Source organism: Odocoileus virginianus, chromosome 1 (assembly GCF_023699985.2).
Source record: "Odocoileus virginianus isolate 20LAN1187 ecotype Illinois chromosome 1, Ovbor_1.2, whole genome shotgun sequence".
Taxonomy (NCBI): Eukaryota; Metazoa; Chordata; class Mammalia; order Artiodactyla; family Cervidae; genus Odocoileus; species Odocoileus virginianus.
Genome location: NC_069674.1, coordinates 16,694,841 through 16,715,123, shown reverse-complemented (window position 1 = coordinate 16,715,123; position 20,283 = coordinate 16,694,841). Strand labels below are relative to the sequence as shown.

Here is a 20,283-nt window from a genome sequence, read left to right as displayed (position 1 = left end):
CATGCTGCAGTTCATGGGGTCACAAAGACATGGCTGAGTGTCTGAACAACAACAACCGAAATCTTTACATCCTCTCCTAAATTGTTTAAAATAAATTTTTATTCAAAGGAAACAAAAAACAGCCTACACACACTCTCACAAATACAGGTTTGAGGCTGTTTGGACCAACCTGGCTTCTTGTTGGGATTACAAAAGGAAGCTTGTCCGCGACTAATTTTAAAAAACAAAGTTAAAATCAAAAGCTGTCACAGGTAACTCTGGTTTATGAATCCACATTCCCAAAGTGTGTAATGGCGGGATGTTGATGCTGGGGTAGGTTGTGTGTGGTGTGCGGAGGTCAGGGAGTGTATGGAAACGGTACTTTCTGCTGAATTTTGCTGTGAACCTAAAGTGGGTTAGTCATTCAGTCATGTCCAACTCTTTGCGACTCCATGGACTGTAGCCCACCAGGCTCCTTTGTCCATGGGATTCTCCAGGGAAGAATACTGGAGTGGGTTGCCATACCCTCCTCCAGGGGATGGTCCCAGCCCAGGGATTGAACCCTGGCTCCCGCACTGCAGGCAGACTCTTTACCATCTGAGCCACTGGGGAAACCCATAAAACTTTTTATTTTTATGATTTACTTATCTATTTATCTGGCTGCAGGGGGTCTTAGTTGCAACACCCAGGCTCTCTAATTGCGGTACATGGCCTTAGTGGCCCCACAGCATGTGGGATCTTAGTTCCTCGACCAGGCACTGAACTTGTGTCCCCTGCACTGCAAGGCAATTCTCAACCCCTCGACCACCAGGGAAGTCTGTGAACCTAAAGCTGTTCTAAAAAAGTTGCCTATTTTTTTTTAACTTGAACCCCGCTGCTTCTTCCCTGTGCAGTCAGGATGCAGAATTCTCTTTTTTCTCTACTCTCTTCTTTCTTGGGCCAAATTCAGTCCTGGAGGCAGAGTCCTCCTCCCATTCCTGTTCTACACCTCCTGGGGAGGTTTGAGAGCCTTGAAAATGACATCCTGGACATAGGGCAGCAGAGAGTAAAGACAGCATTGAGCCACAGCATGCAGGGGGCATGGGGAGGACTGGAAGATGTCCCCCACCCAGAGTTCCCCTTGTAGGAACAGGCACTGCTTGGAGCTGCATGTTTTCTTTGAAGCGGCATCATTTATTTTAATGTCCCTCTCACTGGAAAGCCTTTGGGTTCATATATTTATTACAAAAACCACTTGTCCTCACCTTCCCCCTGTTACTATGTCATTAAAAATGGGGCCAATTTGGCTTTTTTTGTATTTTTCTACCATGTGAATAGTGTTGATGTCTCTGTGATCAAACTCGTCTTTGGCAACTACTGTGTCCACGTGATACTTTCTCATTTGGAAGAGTCAGCAGAAATATAGAAAGGAAAATGTTCAAACTTTACAGGCGTTTGATAAATTTCAACTCTCTGAGTCCCTGCTGGCTCAGACGGTAAAGAATCTGCCTGCAATGCAGGAGGCCTGCGTTCGACCCCTGGGTGGGGAAGATACCCTGGAGAAGGGAATGGCAACACACTCCAGCATTCTTGCCTGGGAAATTCCATGGACTGGGGAGACTAGCGGGCTACGGTCCATGGGATTGCAAAGAGTTGGATGAAGTGAAATGAAAGCCGCTCAGTTGTGTCCAACTCTTTGTGATCCCATGGACTGTTCTCTAGGCCAGTATACTGGAATGGGTAGCCTTTCCATTCTCCAGGGGATCTTCCAAACCCAGGAATCGAACCCAGGTCTCCTGCAATGCAGGTGGATTCTTTACCAGCTGAGCCACCAGGGAAGCCCATGAGTTGGATACAACTGAGCAACTAATGTTGCAGTTGTTAACCCTCTTATACAGATATCATGAGTCCAGAGAACCCTCCTTCTACACGCCCCAAAGCCTGAGACCCGTAAATGACAGGTGCACAAAGGGACGCCAGCATGAACTCCTCCTCAAGGATGAGAACAATGTCAGGAATACAGGGATTCAGTCAGAAGGGAATGAAGAGAGGACTTTCATAATACTGCACAGGCACCAGGACAGTCTCCAAGGCTAATTTTGAGGATGAAATTTACAAAAACAAAAGGAAAGAAAGAGGCACTGTTGTATAGATTATCCACCACGCATATTTACTCCCAGCGCCCGCCCTTCTGCAGTTTCTGCTCTCGGCTGGCAGCAAGGCCTCCACTCCATCGGCACAAAGCCACAGAGCCGCCCACAGGTATAGACCCCTGGGGCCTTGGCGACTCCGGACACAGTCCCACCCTGAACTGACACCACACAGTGGTCCGGGGCTTGGCGGGCCGCTGAAGAGCACACAGTCCTTCTTTATCTTGACCACTCTGGAGCCACCCTCCCCTCTTTTGGACCCTGTGATGGGATTTTCCTGGATTTTCTCCACTTTTTCTGCTGATTCCTTCTGCGTTCCATCTGCAGATTTCTCTTCTGCTAACCCTCCCCAGGTCCCCAGGGCTGCATTCTCAGCCCAGCTCTCCTACTCCTCACTCTCTCCCTGATCTCCCTGGACTACTGGCTTCACTTCTCCCCCGTGAGGCTCATAACACTCAACTCTGCATCACCAGACCCTTCTCCAGAACTCCAGACCCATGTTTCCAAACGCCGTTAGATATCTCTCCCAAATGTTCCATGAACACATCATATCACCATGTCCACAACTCAACTCCTTTTCTTCCCCACCAAACTCCTCCTTTCTCCACCAAGAGCAGCACCATCAACTCTGTCTGCTACATCAGAAAACAGGACGCTGGGACTTCCCTGGCGGTTCAGTGGTTGAGACTCTGAGCTTCTACTGCTGGGGACACGAATTCAATCCGTGGTGGGGGAATTAAGCTCCTGAATGATGTGCAGCCCAACAAACAAAAAGCTAAAAGGACGTCTCCCATATCCCTTCATGGCCCACTGCCACCAAGTCTCTACATCCAGCTCCTAACCTTCTCTTGCATCCGTACGCTCCTCTGTATGGACAAGTTCAAGGCCCTCTTGTGTCCTGTCCTACTTTCATGAAGGACACAACCAGCCAGCAGATCATCTTGCTGCCACAAATTCTCCCCTCCAACCCATCCTTTATAACCACTAGGGTTTCCATGCGAAAACACATTTCTTCCCCTTTTTCAGTTAGAAGTCTTAAGAGCTTCCCACCCTGCAGCCCACAAAAGAATATCCAAATGGGTTAACAAAGCAGGCAAACTTTGTACGATCTTATCGTTATCTCCCAACACTCCCCACAGAACACCCTACCTGAAATGATAAAAAAAAGACTTGGAATTCACAGAATCAACTATGACATTTTATACAGTCCTACTCTGTACCTACTATTCCTATGGCCCAGAGAACTCCTGTTTATACTTCAGGACCCAATGCAAATATCATCTTTTTCATGAGAGGCTCTCCAACTCTTCATCTCCTTTAGATCCGTTACTCCACCTGTGTGCTCAAGAAAGACTTTGAATATGGCTTTAAAGCATACACCAGGTATTTAATGACTTGTGATTTAATTACTTATTTGCATATCTTCCTTTCCATTTGGCTGGGAGAACCATGAGGACAAGAATACATACCCTCTTGCCTAGAACACATAGGTTTAGAAAAGCAGTTCACTAATCACTAAGTTCCTTTAGGAAGGACCAGCAATGAGAGATGTTTCCCCAGGATGTACAGACAGGAAGAAAGGGGAAGGAAGGAGTTAATGGCTGAACCGTTCAAATGCTATGACTGGTAACCTTGGATTTAAATTTCTGTTTATCACAATTGGCCGGTGAAAAAGCATTTTCATCACGAATCCTTGTTTCCTTCAAGTTTTCTAAAAACATAGCCCTATCAGTTTGAATCCTGCAGGCTCTTTCTCAGCCAAAAGGAATTTCCCTTTAAACAAAAACTATTCAGACATTTCCAAGATATGAAATGTTATTTAAAAAAAAGAAAAACAAGATTTTCCACTCAGACGACTAGAAAACTGTTTGTAGGTTTTTTTTTCCCGACTCCTCTTACTTGCCAAGAAGTCTGAAGAGGGTTTTATGTGTGTGTGTGTTTCTGATGTTAAAAAAAAAAAATGTTCCTACCTCTGTGCCTCTCTGTTTTTCCATTCTTTATTTTGTCTGGATTTTACTGAGGCAAGGTTTTTAAGTTAGAAGACAAGAGGCTATGAAATGCAAAACTATATCCACCGAGTTACCCAAACGAAAGAAGCAATCAACTGAACTTTGTTGTTGCTGTTTTAAATCACTCTTTTTTAAAGATCAAGAGTGGGAGCATGATACTCAGCACAGAACAGTGGAGTTAAAAGGAACCTCTGGGATCGTAATACAAACGCTGCATTTCAAAGCAGCACAACCCAAGGAGGAGGATGTGAAGTAACTTGTACTATAGTGTGTTTTACCAAAGAAAAACTCTCTTCCAAGATACTTCTAAGAAGGAGGAGGCATAGACATTTGAGTAGCTCAGAGTAACCCATCTCAACTCTTTAAAAGCTCTTCAATAATGTCAATAAAGTTTAGATAAATAAATGACACAAGAACAGAGCAAATCAAAGGCAGGCAATTCAACACGGGGCAACTGCAACTGGGCTTGACAGCATTTACATACACCCAAGGAATCAATGGCGCACGATCTAAGAGGTGATGTCTGACTTTCTCATGGACCTTCCACTTAGTTCCAGAAAAAAATTAGACATACCACTGTGGAACACCACAAAGGGTTTCCCAAGCTGAAGAATAAGCACAAGTCCATCCCAGCCTGCACCAGATGGGTGACACTGACTTGAGAAACAGCTGGGTCCCAGCGGTGATTTGTGATCATCTCATGGGTTTACTCTGCAGTAGAGCTGGGTCACTAAACATCCCCTAAGATCACAGGGGTGCAATGATCAGGGGGATCAAAGTGTCCCCAGCTCTTCTCAAGGTACTGCAACAGGAAGATTCAAAAGTCATCCAGCCAGAGCTGCTCGACAGCTCATGATGGCCCAGAAGAATCTTGGGTCATATTCCAAAGATCTCCCAGTTTCCATCCACTGACAACTAACAGATGTAAAGATCTGAGAACCAGCTGTATTGAAGCTGATAGAGGAGCCCAAGAGAGCACAAAAGATCAAGTACCAAACGCTCACATTTAACAGATGGTTAGGCAGCCGGCAAAGGAGGAAACACGAAGCGTTCCAGGTGTCACCAAAGCCAAAGCAAAAATGAGTTACAAGATGACCATGTGGTCAGACAATATCGCCAAATGTCTCCATGAGGCCTTGCAGGTAGGGATGGAGAGAAGATTAATGGATCGAGCGGTCGGAGAGAAGTTGGAGACCCCTGAGGCAGCAGTAGGCACCAGAACACACAGGAGGCTGAAGTAAAAAGTGAGGAAGTGGAGGCCGCAGCCATTCTCTGAGAAAACCTGGAAGTAAACGACAGAGAAACACTGAGCAGAGGAAGGAGGGCAACAGCATCTGGCAAACATGTGTTCAACGCAGAGACCTGTGTTTACAGCAGAAGGCAGAAACTGAGGAGGAGAGGAAATGAAAATGCGTGAGAGGGATTAATTACAGGTCCCTGAGCTTCCTGAATGATGTCAGACTCCTGCGATGGGAACACCTCCTCCCCAGAAAGAAGACATTTGACGCTGGGAAGAGGGTGAAAAAGTGTGCCCACTATGGGCCTGGCAGATACATAGGAAGAAATTGAGCCCCAAAGAGGAGAGGGAACTTGCCCCAGGTCACCAGACACAGTGGCCCTGGGTTCCAAGTCTGCCTGGCTCCAAGGCCCACCCTTTCCACAACGCTGCCTTCAACTCCAGTGGAAACTGGGGCTGTTACAGAATCACCGCCCCCCCATCTTATTCTCAAAACTAAACAAGAAAAGTCACTGACATCAAACTACCCAACTCACTTTCATATTAAGTTTTCAGACTTGCAGAGGCTTTCACAAGCATCCAGAGTTTTAAAAACATACATTAACAGAAGAGACCAAGGCCATCGAGCTTCTCCAAGACTGCCTCCCTCTACGTAACCATGCATTAAACAAGTACTACAAATCTTTGAGCACTGTGAACTTCGTTGTTGCTGTTGTTCAGTCATTAAGTCACGTCCAAATCTTTGTGACCCTATGGACTGTGGCATGCCAGGCTTCCCTGTCCTTCACTCCTCACTACTGAGGAGTTTGCTCCAACTCATGTCCCTTGTGTCAATGATGCCATTCAACCATCTCATCCTGTCACCCCTTCTCCTCTTGCCCTCAATCTTTCCCAGCATCAGGGTCTTTTCCAAAGGGCCAGCTCTTCACATCAGGTGGCCAAAGCACTAGAGCTCCAATTTCAGCATCAGTTTGGGAGCAGAGAAGAAACAGTCATGTTCCCTGCCTTCAAGGAACTTGTGTTACAGCTAAGCATCTCTTATTTTGGTTCAAGGCCTCAGATTCTCCCCAGATAAATGGGCCATCACCTCCTAAGTGCCTCACAAGTAACCCAGACACTTCCATTTGGGGAAAAAATGAGGTCACGTGGTACTTCACTTGAAAGAGCCATGAAGGGCATGTGGTGAGCCACATGGGGGGAATACACTCAAGGCTGACTCAAATGATGGATTTCACCATTTCCTTTCAGTCTTGCCTCTACTGAGGTAGGGAATGTAAACACTACTCCTTCATTCATAAACTCACTCACTTGGGCAATTCAGACACCCTGCAGCCATAGGCCCTCAATCCTATCAAATGCCCATCCAAGGCCTTAGGCCATTTGCCCCAAGACAGTCTACAGAGAGCTCAGAGCCATGCCAGGATGAGGCAGGCAGTTTAAGCTGCAAACAAGCACACCCTGGCCTTATCTCTGTTTGAACAGCCATATGCAACTGGAAAAAAAACTTCTTTGGAAAAACACATCCAGCTTTCTGCCTGCAGAGATGAGGTTACACGGACCCCAAACAGAACAAGTCATTCTTGTCCTGCACGGTGATCATGAATAAGGCTCGGCTAGTTCCCTCCAGCCCTGATACTTGACATGACGCAGAGAGTTCAGATAATATAGGTAATTCTACATTTCCTCCTTCCTGAGTTGGAACACAGCAGTACCCTCTCCATGACAGCCTTTGCATGCATTGCAGTTGTTTAGTTGCTAAGTTATATTCAACTCTTTCGTGACTCCATGGACTATAGCCTACCAGGTTCCTCTGTCCAGGAGATTTCCCAGGCAAGCATACAGGAATGGGTTGTCATTTCCTTCTCCAAGGGATCTTCCTGACCCAGGGATCAAACATGAGTCTCCTGCATCAGCAGGCTCATTCTTTACCACTGAACCACCTGGAAAGCCCAGGCATGCAGAGCTATTTCATATTTAAATGTCTCAAAACTTCTTACATTTGCTAGCCCATCTTTATGAGGAAAACAACCATTGGCTAAAGGAACACACCTTTTCATGAAGGAAAGGTCTAGCAACTCAGACTATTTTAGCAATGATCATTACAAATGGTCATGCTGGTTGCATCTAAACCAATCAGGTAAATCCCTTTCTAGCCATTGGGATTTAGAAATGATGATGTCAGCCAACCATTGATAATAAAGTTTAAAGAGAAATCAGCTGGTGGGCTTCTGAAAAGTTTCTTCCATCGTAAAAACAGACGCAGGCAAGGCACGACCTCTCTTCTTCCTCTGGATATTGTCATCTTGAATACTTGAGACTCATATAGGTATGAGTTGCTTTCCAGTCACCAACAACTTGAAAATGAAACCCGGAGATGGAATCTAGGTCCACAATGACACTGAGGAGCTCACAAATCAGCCAAACATGTAGCTATACTTTTAGGCATCTTGCAACAGAACATAATCAATCATTTATAATGTAGGAAATGGTAGCTCAGCTGGTAAAGAATCCTCCTGCGATACAGGAGACCTGGGTTTGACCCCTGGGTTAGGAAGATCCCCTGGAGAAGGGAAAGCCTACCCACTCCAGTATTCTGGCCTGGAAAATTCCATGGACTATACAGTCCATGGAGTTGCAAAAAGTTGGATTCGACCGAGCAACTTTTACTTTCACTTTCATTATGTAAGCAATCTGAATCAATTTTCAGTTGCTCACAGCTGCAAGCATTGTCCTTTAATTTGATTATTAATCTAGATGCAAGGCCTGATTTCTTCTGCCAAAGCAACTTCACATCAGAGTTCAAGAGAAGATTATCACTCAGGGATCTCTCAAGAAAGTGAACAAGTACAAAACTCAGCATTGCCCTCTCATCTTCCAGAACCGTGTCCAAACCCATCTTCCCCCAACCCATGTCAACCCCATGACAACAACGTTGTAGGAAATAATGTAATTGAGTCAAAAACGTTTCACCACGTCAAAGAAAATTCTTTAAATCATCACTAAATCAGTAACACAATGCAAGGCTGCCTTGGGGAGGGAGTTCCCCAAATACTTCTCCCCCCCTCTACCTGGCTATTGCCTTGGGTTCTGCATTTAGAGATTCACCCTTTTAATCTAAAGTAATTATTGTTAAATATAAATGCCCACTTAGAGGGTCACATGTTAAGTGTAATGAATATTAATATTTTTAGTGTTAAGCTTATCAAATCTTTCCTGAGAGCAAAATTAAAGAGAAGGAGCTGGAAAGGAAGCACCATTACAGCAAGCACTTGGGGTCCAAGAAGTGAGGGAAACACAAAAGGAGTGAAGGTGAAGAAAGGTGACATAGGGCCTCCAAGACATAATCTATTGACTTCAAAATTCTGTCTCCTACTGGAATTCATTTCCTTTATTCAGCTGGTGGAGGTCAGATGACCAGAAGTAATGACTTCTCACTCATGAGGACCCAGAGTCTCGCACAGAATCTGACCAGGGACCAACAGTTAGAGATGAACATCACAGTAAAAACTCCCATATCCCACTGGAGCCCTATCAAGTCTCTGGGCCACCAGAAGGGGGGGGAAAGCACCAGCCTCTGAGATCAGCGCCTACCTTCCAGCAGTCACTGTGGCTGTGGAAGCCAGATGGCCTCACATTCTCACCCCAGGCAGGAGGACCCTCCTCTTAACTCACTCCCCACCAAAAACCCTCTGGGCTCAGTCTTTCTTTTATTGGATTATAATTGCTTACAGTGTTGAATTAGTTTCTGTTGTACAACAAAGTAAATTGGCTGTATCACAATAGCCAGGTCATAGAAGCAAGGTAGATGGCCATCTGACAGATGAATGAATAAAGAAGATGTGGTACAGATATCTGATGGGCTCAGTCATTTAACTTTAAGAACTAACTGGATATAAAATTTAAGCACTATAACCACTAAATAATTCTACAAAGAACTAGATTTACACAAATTTAGCATTTAAAATGAGCAGAACTAAAGTAGGAGGTTGGAATTAACAGATACACACTACTATAAATAAAACAGTAGTGTGTATCCACTTATAGCATGGGAAACTATACTCAGTATTTTGTAATAACCTATAAGAAAAAAGAATCTGAAAAAAGAAAAAAAATTACATATATAAATAAATCTCTGTGCTGTCTACCTGAAACTACCACAACATTGTAAATCGACTATTTTGTTGTAGTTGTTTAGGCCCTAAGCCGTGTCTGACTCTGCGACTCAATGGACCCTAGCCTCTCAGGCTGCTCTGTCCATGGAATTCTCCAGGCAAGAATACTGGAGTGGGTCGCCATGCCCTTCTCCAGGGAATCAGCCCAATCCAGGGATCGAACTCACCAATCTTGCACTGGCAAGCAGATTCTTTACCACTGAGCCACCAGGGAAGCTCAGAAATATCTCAATAAGATAATTAAATACCAAGCAGAACCTCTGTCATTATCTTTAGGAAAACACTTGGTAATTCCAACTGTATACCTTTAAAAAAAAAATCATTGTAAACATTGATAAAATCCCTGTTTTTCAGATTGCTAAACTGAGCCATAAGAAAGTTACCAGGAGCATGGAGTATCATACACAAATCCACTGCTAATCTTCCAGCCTCAAAGCCCTTCTTCCCCCAAGATCTCCTGCTTCCTCTATTCATTACCTAAGGCCTCCCCCAATTCTGGGAGTGTTAAGCGAGCATCAGATCCCCATCCCTACAAGGAAATGGAAGCTAAAATCACCTCTAGTCCAGTTTTTTGTGGTGCCTTTAAGTTGTCATTATTCAATCCCTAAATACTTTCAGGAGGTAAAACTTGAACAGCACAAAAGGAATAGTGTGAAAACAACTCCCTCTCTCTCCCTCCCTCTCTTGACCTCTAGTCCCTCAAGTCGCCTTACTACAAAACCATTAATTATGTTTCTTGGGCATCCTCCCAGATGTTGTTGCTGTTCAGTTGCTAACTCATGTCCGACTCTCTGCGACCCCATGAACTGAAGCATGCCAGGCTTCCCTGTCCTTCACTATCTCCTGGACTTTACTTAAACTCATGTCCATTGGGTCGGTGATGCCATCCAACCATCTCATCCTCTGTCACTCGCTTCTCCTCTTGCCCTCAATTTTTCCCAACATCAGCATCTTTTCCAATGAGTCAGCTCTGCATCAGGTGGCCAAAATATAGGAGCTTCAGCATCAGTCCTTGCAATGAATAGTCAGGGCTGATCTCCTTTAGGATTGACTGGTTTGATCTCCATGTGGTCCAAGGGACTATATCCCAGATATAGTTAGTGTATGTAATAATATATATAGATATGATTTATAGAATGTTTTGCTCTTTAAATTGCAAAATCCCACAGTAAATTCCCAGAAGTGTAATCTGCACAGAATCTTAGAGGAAACACAACATCAACGTTAGAAATGTCCAATACTCCAGCAGGTTAAGGAGAATTTGACAAGGTGTCTTACAATGATTTGAAACCATAAAATACACACTTCTCATTTTCATATCTGCCATCTTTTATGAAATCACTTTTAGCCTGTATCCAAAAGAAGTACACAACTGAAGCGACTTAGCAGCAGCAGCAGCAGCAAAAGAAGTACTCACTGATTTAAAATATCTCATCATCTGTATGGGAACTAATTTTTAAGCTTCAAGATGAACTGCAAGGCTCTAATAATTCAGGATCTAATGAGCAAGTCCAAATTCAATCTATCTATGTACTCCTTTCATTGCACCTGATGGCTCACAGAAGGTGCCTGGGAAATGTGACAATCCCAGCCTCTGGCAACTTCTATGTTTTTAAAATCAGGTAGGTGACAGTTTTGCCAAACAGACATTAGCAATCATGCATGTAGTAGCTAAATCCCTATTTAGAGCAAAAAAGTGATCACGCTAGGAAGGGCTGGTGGCTGCACAGCCACCTTGGTTAAATATTGGCTGCCTTCAGACTCAGCAATTTCTGACTCCCCAAATATCCTTTCCCATCCCCTGACTCAGTTCCTTTTAAGTCTAGATCCTTCATTCATATAGCACAGAGGGCAAGAACTTGGGTGCTGGAGGCAGGCAGACTTGAGTTTAAATGACCTCTACCAATTCGCTTCAACTCATTAAGCTGTAGCTTTTTTATCTGTAAAACAACTCCTTCATTAGAACATAGAGGGTTTTTTTTTTTGCTACAACGCAGGACGTGCAGGATCTGAGTTCCCAGTCCAGGGATCAAATCCATGCCTCTGCAGTAGAAGCAGGAATTCTTAACCACTGGACTGACAGGGAAGTTCCATTGAGATATCATTTTTGTAGAGCACTAAGTACAATGCCTTTCATCAGAACTAGCTACATAATCTATGGAACCTGATACAAAATCCAAATGTGGAGCCCCTTGTTCAAAGATTATTAAGGATTTCAAGATGGCGACAGCATAGCATCAGATTGCGGGGCCCTGTGGGAGGGCACAGGTGGCAGGCCTATGAAGGCCCCTCCCTTTCAGATGATAAATGTTCAATAGACGGTAACTTTATTACCTTACCAGTTTCCCTCCCTGCAGCCTCTCTACTCCCTATGTGATGCCTAATCTACTCCACTTGCAAAGTTTCAGGGGGCCTTTCCAAAAGCAGGCACTTTGCCTGAGGAGTAACCTGCATTTACAAGGAAAAAACTGACCCAAATGGGGGGATCTAAGACAGAAGGTGATGATACCATAAACTCATGCCAGATGCACTCCCACCTGAGGGCCTTTGCTCTGGTTTTTCAACCTGCTGAGATCCTTCTCCCCTCTTTCAAGCCTCTGTTCAGATCCACTTTGCATGGGAGGCTTATTCTCATCACTCAACTCACTCTGTCCCCCTTAGCTCACTCTTATTTTTTCCATAGTACTTTATTGTTCAGCATACTATACCTCTTACTTCTTATGCTTATCGTTTCATTGTTTATCTTTCCTTGAACACACACACGCGTATAGAGTGTAAGCTTCTCAAGGTCAAGCATTGTGAGGTTTTTTTGTTCACTGATATACCCCAGGTGCTTGAGGGCAAGAGGAGAAGGGGGTGACAGAGGATGAGATTGTCGGATGGCATCACCGATTCAATGGACATGAGTTTGAGCAAACTCTGGGAGATACTGAAGGATAGGGAAGCCAGGTGTGCTGCAGTCCATGGGGTCGCAAAGACTCCGAGATGACTATCAACTGAACAACAACTGCTTAGAGTAGTGCTTTGCACATAGGAGAGACTCAACTAGCATTCACTGAAAGAACAAATAAATCTTTGAATGAATGCATAATCAGGCCACCCTTTTTCCACTTGGAGGTCAGGCCATTTCACAAATGGCAATAATAAGCAGCTCTGCAACTGGATACTCAACAGAGTTCGAGAAACAGATGGGAAAGTTATCTATTTTCAAATCTCTGCCAAACTCCCCTTAGTTTAGAAGGAATATAATCCAGTCTTCTGTGCTACTAAATCTCATCTTTCAACACTAATTCATATACTCAGTTTGTGGGCCATGACTTGCAACAATGACAAGTGGTACTTCATATGAGAGCTGCCCAGAAGAGAGACAAGTCCCTAAGTGGCAGACATAAAAAATAATTGAAAAAAAAAATCAAATTAGAAGAAAAATAATCACCCGTCACTGCTTCATCACAATGACAGAGAAAAACGAAGCTCTTACTACAAAGAAAAAGGTAAGGTCTTTGCTCCTGAAACTGTGCATAAAGATGTGAGCCAGTCCAAGCAGTTCTGCCTGGAGTTAATGCCACAGTCACACGTAGCATCTCAAACCCTGAGATCTCACAAATAAGTTCTGAGGCCCAAGGAAGGGAATGTGGACGCTGCACATAATTTATCCCACCAGCAGAAAGACAACCCAAAGCATTACAGCTGCTGGATGAGACATTTTCACAGCATTCGTGAGGACAAAAGAGAAGAGCTGCCCCTCGCACATGGTTAAAGTGTGGCCCACGTCAGGAGAAACATCTGGAGTTACTATCAGGAGATAATTGAGGGCCAACCCACTCTTAGTTCTATCTTGGCAACAGGAAGCACATCTGGGCCCCCCAGTCCAAACGCAGCCCACGTGGTCTCCTCGGGACAGGCACAGCCCAGAAGATCACACCACACATCTGGCTTTTGAGCCAGCATGGGCTTCCACTCCCTCTCAGCCCGCCCTCGGCCTGTTTTCAACAAGCCATTCTCAGCCACCACAAATGCCTTGGTGGGAATCACAGGGAGGCCCTCCTCCCTTTTCCCAAAATAACGTCAGCCAGAGGCCAAGGCCAGAGAGGTGGAGCCTGCAGGCCATTTTGCAAAAGTTTCAAATATCCTGGCACTGACCCCACTAAAAGAATTATAAAGGGGCAACAGCCAAGCTTCTCATTTTATTAGTATTTCTCCCTCTCTCTCTCTCAATACAAAATCTGCATTTGTGAAAAGAAAATAGAAACAAAGAGATCTCACAATAAAGTCATAGTCTCAGTGCTGGCTGTTGTAAACAAAATTTCATGTTGCAAATTTAATACTAAACACTCGAAATTGAAAACTTTTAAAGAAATGTGTGTGCTCTATGAGAGTTTAATGCTCAAAGGGGTCGACTGGGGCATAAAGCGGAGCAAGGAACTGATGAGCTGTCCCACCTTCCCCAAATCCTTTCCGAAATGTGCACTGTCTCAGATTTTCCATACCCCTTTGCTGATCTTTCCTCTGAAGGAGGAAGCAGACTTCTTGGCTGCATGGTTGAAGGAGTCAAATAAAGCAGTCTTTCTTCTAAAAGGAAGGGGCCTTTTTTCAAGACACACACACATACACAGAGGTATATTTCTTAAAATACAAATCAAAAAGTAAAGAAGAGAGGGAGAGAATATGACCGCGAAGGAAAGAAACTGCTACTTTGTCCAGTTTTTATAAAGCTTCCCACAAAAATCAGTAGCAAACGAAACAGATTATCAAACCATCTACCCCTTCTCCAGCTTTATGGAGCAATAGGAAATGAAATAGCAGATGTGAAAAGCACTCGGGGAAGAGTATAAGTTGCCAAAGGAACACAAAGGGTCGTTACTGTTATCAAAAATTTTAAAGGGCCAGCGGCCCAGCTTCACCTTTCAGCTAGAAAAACCACACCTCTCCCAGATTGCTCCATTCTGGGAAGGCTCTTCCCAAACACTCCCTTCCCAGTTCCTGGTCCCGAGCCGTTCCTTTGATGACAATTCCCCCGCTCCAGCCGCCCCTGCCCCGGCCCGCCGAGTCCTCACCGTGTGGTACATGAGAGCCTCGGTCTCCCCGGGCTCTGACAGCTCACTCAGCTTGCGGTCCCACTGCAGGACGCTCTGCTCCCCGCTCTCCAGCACCTCCATGGCGGTCCGAGGCGCGCTGGGCCGAGGATGCTGAGCGCAGGAGGGGAGCAAACTGCGCGGCCTCGGAGGGCGAGATCCGCCTCCGAGTGAGGGTGTGTGCCTGTGTGTGTGCCCGTGTGTGCGTGCGTATGCGTGTAGCTTATGCACTTAGGAAGCAAAACGTTCGCTCCTCTGCCTCAGAGAGAACTGCCAAGGGCTCCGGGTCCAGTGTCCTCGAAGATCTGAGAATCTCCTGAGGAGACAGATTGTCCAGAGATCAGATCGTAGGCTGAGGAGAATAAACCAGGGTGTGCATCCAAAATAAAGGCAGGAGATCAGTTTTCATCCCAAGAAAAGCCCCTCTCAATAAGCCCACTCTCCGCTACTGCTCCACACTCAAAACTTTGAGACTCCCCAGAGCTCCTCAGCTCTGCTCCAGGACGCAGCTAAGATTCCACCTCCCTCCAGAGCGGGGACCAATCGGATGATCACCTCGCTGCCCTATCCAATCAAAAGTCTTGCTCTCCGCCCAAAGGCAGGGACTGCGGGAAGTCCCCGCCCATGCCCTGGAATGTGGGCAGACAGCGCCTTTGACGTCACCGGGGAACTACTCCGGCTGAGGTGCCGCCTGCAGCCACGGTCTGTGGCAGCAGACAAATGGAGAGCTTGGATCCGAAAGTGAAGGACAGGGGGAACAACCAATGAGAAAGGAGAGCCTGGGAGGGACAGCCAATCAGATAGCGACAAGAATACATTTTATAAGAGGGAGGGTGCGCTCCGTCTCCTGAGAAAATCAGAGAAATTAGCGCGTGTTTGGAAGACCGCGGTGCTGTGAGCGCAGATTTAAATTCTGTCTTAAGTATTTTCAAGTAGATTAGCTTATTTGACTCTTTCAGAACATTTAAAAAATAAGTCACACGTTGCACACAAATATAAATATTCTCTCGTGCATGAATTCAGGTTAGCTTATATCTGGCAAACTGTAATTGCTCGTCCTTCCTCACATTTTCCTCCCACTTTCTGTTAGGCTCTTCTGTCGTGTTTTTTATGGGCTCTTATTTTGTTTTTTTTTTATTTACCTTACATACATTATTGAGGAGAGCCAACGGCTTTCTTTTCCAGGTGATATAAATCTTAACTCAATGGAAGTGACGGGCAGTAAACAAGTAAAGAAACCCATGTCAGAAAGTGGTAACTGCTATAAAGAAAAACAAAAGCACAGTAAGCAAATGATATTTTAGATAGTAGTCGGGGAAGTTCTTTGTATGTAGGTGAGGTTTGAGCACAGACCTGAATGAAGTGAGGTTAGGGGAGAAGCTGCTGTTTTACTGACAGGCAAGGAAACACATGTGGATGTGCTAAGCCCTGAGTGCCGGGAGAGGGGGCCTCAGATCAACAGGCCTAGATTGGGAAAGAAAAAGCCTCTTCTAAAATATTTCCCCCCAACATTGTGATTTTTCTTCCTCCTTTCAGACTCCTCCTTTTAAAGAAACAAAGTGCTTGCGTACATAGTTTGCTCATTTTAAATATAAAGGAGTCTTTGCAAATTGTCCCTAAAATTTCCTTACAATGACACATTCCAGTGTGAAGGTTTGTCACCTTCACAAATATTTTTTGATGGATAGGATCATTCTAATTTTGTCTTAGGACTCTAGGGTGTCCTTATGAGGCAGTTTATCATGGGAACCATTCCATTTGTCTGGACCTATCTCTTGGGTCACTTGAGAATATTTTAATGCTTAAAATATAAATTAATTAATATAACAGTGCTTAAGTAGAATTCTACTTTGTTGGCCCACATTTCCTTTGTATAATAGTTTTCTTTTTCTTTCTCTTAGTGCTTGGTTTTTATTTTACAATCAGCTAACTCCTTCACCACGTCATTTTCATAGATCACCTATTCAATTTTTAAGGACTTTTTCAATTTTTCTTAGCATAACACTCAACATGAGCAAGCAAGGTAAGAAACATGTACACCCTCCTTAATGCTGGAATACAAACACTTATCTGTCAAACATTTCTATTCTAGGCAGTGTCAGACCCTGGTTTTGCCCATGTGGTCGGCAGAATCTAGGATGGCTCCAATGATCCAGCCTGTCTGTGTTCACACCTTCTTATAACTGCCTCCCCTTGAGTGTGGTCGGACCTGGGGACTTCCTTCCAACAAAGAGAATATGGCAAAAGTGATGAGATGTCAAAAAACATTCTGACTCCTGGCTTCCTCATTCTCTCGTCCTCTTTTGTTTGCTTGCTCTGAGCTGCCCTATGGAGAAGCCTATATAGCAAGGAACTGAGGAAGATGTCCATCTAATAGCCAGCAAGGAACTGAGTCCCTCAATCCAATAACCACAAGTAACTGGATCCTGCTAATATAACAACTTGAGTGAATATGGAAGCAAATCCTCCCCAAGTTGAGCCATCAGATGACTACAGCCTTGTGAGAGACCCAGATCTAGAGGACTCAGCTATGCCATGCCCAGATTTCTAACCCACACCAACTAAAGGCAATAAGTTTATATTGTTTTAAGCCACTGAGTTTTTCCTTCATAAAATCAGTAATATAATAATTGGTGTCCTAAATGCTTGATTAAATTTATTTCTATTGCCATAGTAGTGGCACAGTCCCCAGTGGTGAGTTTTTTCAGCCTCCTTTATTTCATGTACCCTTCTGTTCACTGTATAGAAGACTTCTTACCAGCACATTTTTTCTTCTACATCTTGAGTCTAGAGTTTGTCCCTTTCCCTCTCATTCTTAGGACTGAAAAAATTTAGTTGACTCTTTTTCAGCTTCTCTGGCATCCCTTAAAAAGTAGCAGCCCTTGCTCCCCTGTCTGTTGTTGTTGGGTTTTGTTACTGGTTTTTGTTTTTTTGAGTTAATATTGACATATAACACTATATCAAATTCAGGAGCACAACATAATGATTCAATATTTGTATCTATTGTGAAAGGATCACCACAATGTTTAATTACAGTCACCATGCTGTATATTACATCCTCAGGACTTACTTATTTTATAACTTGAACTTTGTGCCTTTTGCCCCTTTCACCCATTTCACTACCGACCTCCACTTGAAAGCCCTGCCTCTGGCAACTGCCAATCTATTCTGTCTCCATAAATTTGCTTGTTTCTTTAGATTCTACATAAGTAAGGTCATACAGTATTTGTCTTTCTTTATTTGGTTTTCTATAATGGCATGCTTAGATGGGGCTTCCCTGGTGACTCAGTGGTAAAGAATCCACCTGCAATGTAGGAGAAAGAGGTTCAGTCGCTGGTTTAGGAAGATCTCCTGGAGAAGGAAATGGCAACCCACTCCAGTATTCTTGCCTGGGAAATCCCATAGACAGAGGAGCCTGGCAGGCTACACTCCGTGGGATCACAAAAGATTTGGACATGACTTAAGAGACTAAACAACAGCAACGCTTAGATTCCTTTATCTTTTGTGTTTTTGCTGTGTGATTGCCATCAGGCTTACAGAAAACAATGCTAAGTAGATAACAATGTAAGTTTGAATTCTTTCTAAATCTCTACATTTACTGCCCCCACCCATTTTGTTTTTGGTCACAGTTTACGTCTTTTAATCTTATGTGTCCATTAAAAATTATCGTAGTTGCAATTATTTACTATTTTTGTCTTTTAACCTTTATACTAGCTTTTTAAGTGATTAACCAGTGTGATTTTACTGTCTTATGTTTTCCTGTTAGTACCCTTTTGTTTTAGCTTAGAGAAGTTTCTTTTGTAATTCTTGTAAGCCCAGTCTAGTGTCAGTAAACCCCTTTTGCTTTTGCTTCTTGAAAATCTCTTTATCTCTCCTTCAGTTTTGAAGGACAGTTTTTCCAGGAAGAGTATTCTTGATTGGAAGTTTTTTCTTTCAACATTTTGAATATTGTGCCACTTCTTTCTGGCCTGAAAAGTTTCTGTTGAAAAATCTACTAATACTTTTATGGGGGTTACCTTGTATGTAACAAATTGATTTTCTCTTGCTGCTTTTAAGATTCTTTCCTTGTCTTTAAATTTTGACACTTTGATTTTAATGTTTCTTCATGTGGGTCTCTTGGTGTTCATATTATTTGGAACTTTCTGGGCTTCTGGATCTGGATGTCTGTTACTTTTCCAGGTTAGGGGATTTTTCAGCAATTATTTTTTCACATGTGCTTCTGCCCCTTTCTCTCTCTCTTTTCCTTCTGGCTCCCCATAATGCAAGTGTTGGTCCACTTGCTGTTGTTCCATAAGTTCCTTAGACTGTCTTCACTCTTTTTTTTTTTTTTTTCTTTTCTTTTTGCTGCTCTGATTGGATGAGTTCCATTGACCTGTCTTGAGTTCAGTGATCCTTTCTTCCACTTGATCTAGTCTGCCGTTGAAGCCCTTTATTGTATCTTTTCAGTTCAGGTATTCTTAGTTCTATGATTTCAATATGGTGCTTTCTTATATTTTATTTTTGTTGAAATTCTTACTCTAGTTTATCCATTCTTCTCTTAAGCTCAGTGAGATGCTTAATGACCATTATTTTGAACTCTATCAGATAAGTCACTTATCTTTGTTTCATTAAGGTCTTATCTTATTCTTGTGTTTGGAACATACTCTTCTTTCTTTCTTTGAGTCTGTATGAGTTTCTATACATTTGCTAGAGCAGCCATCTCTCCCAGTCTTGAACGAGTGGCCTCCTGTAGGAAGGTTATTGTCCAACTCTGCCTTAACTCTTGGATGTCTCTCAAACCATTATGATTGTCTAAGCAGCATACTTTATTCTTAGTAGTTCACAGTGGTTGAAGCTGTGCCAAGCCCTGTCAATATCCCAAAGGGAAGGATCTCAGTCAGCACCTAGATGCGGGCTGATTGGAGGTCAGACTCTCAGGTAGCACTTGTAAAGTATGCAAATTTCACAGAAAGACCAGAGATGGGCATTTCTGTTTGCACTCTGTACGCTGATCCTTGGGGAATCGCCAGTTAAGAACTGTTGCTTTGTTTGGTACCATTTCATTGAATCCAAGAATACAAGCCCCACTTTCCCCTCGGGCTGGCTATCAAGGGATGTGTTTTCTGGGTGACAACCACAGAAAGTCAGTGAGACAGACATGTACACAGCTCTTTGCTTAGAGACTAGACAGCCTGGGGAGGAGCAGAGGATGAGTGTGAAAGGCACTTGCTGGCCTCCCTAGTCTCTATAATCAGTCCCTAGACGTGTTTAATTAGAAACCTACCCCTCGGGCCATAGCTATCAAGGTAAACTAATAGGTAAACTCCTAGAAAAACTAGAGATGCATTCCAGTCTGCTGTCTCCTCACTGTGCCCTCATAGGGGAAGGCCATAACTGATTATGAACTTGCTCTCTATTTGACACAGTTCTGTGGGACCCAAGAGTGGAAGACTCACTAGCAACCAAAGCCTGGTGATCAAGAGGTCTCTCCTCAGTGCAACCACAAAACTTGGGGCACCCATCAGATGGTTTGTGAACCTAATGGTTCACAAACTCCTTTCCAGGAGATACTGGCAACTGGAGTGAAGCAGAGGAAAAACTCAAATATGGTGCCTGCTGACCAGTGTCCTTGGAAAGTATTTCATAGCCCCCTAGATGAGTGTTAGATTAGATGCCTGCCCCTCACTCCAGAGCTTTAAGATA

At 43.9% G+C, this 20,283-nt stretch overlaps 1 protein-coding gene across 1 annotated transcript in view; it reads right to left on the bottom strand.

Moving 5' to 3' along the window:
* Window positions 1-15,123, bottom strand: part of CREB3L2 (cAMP responsive element binding protein 3 like 2) — a 128,845-nt gene extending 113,722 nt beyond the window's left edge. Inside the window, exon 1 of the mRNA XM_020910861.2 lies at window positions 14,584-15,123. Within this exon, the coding sequence (XP_020766520.2) occupies window positions 14,584-14,685 (102 nt within the window). The 5' untranslated portion in view covers window positions 14,686-15,123. The remainder of the gene's footprint in view (window positions 1-14,583) is intronic.
* Between the last annotated feature and the right edge of the window lie 5,160 nt (window positions 15,124-20,283).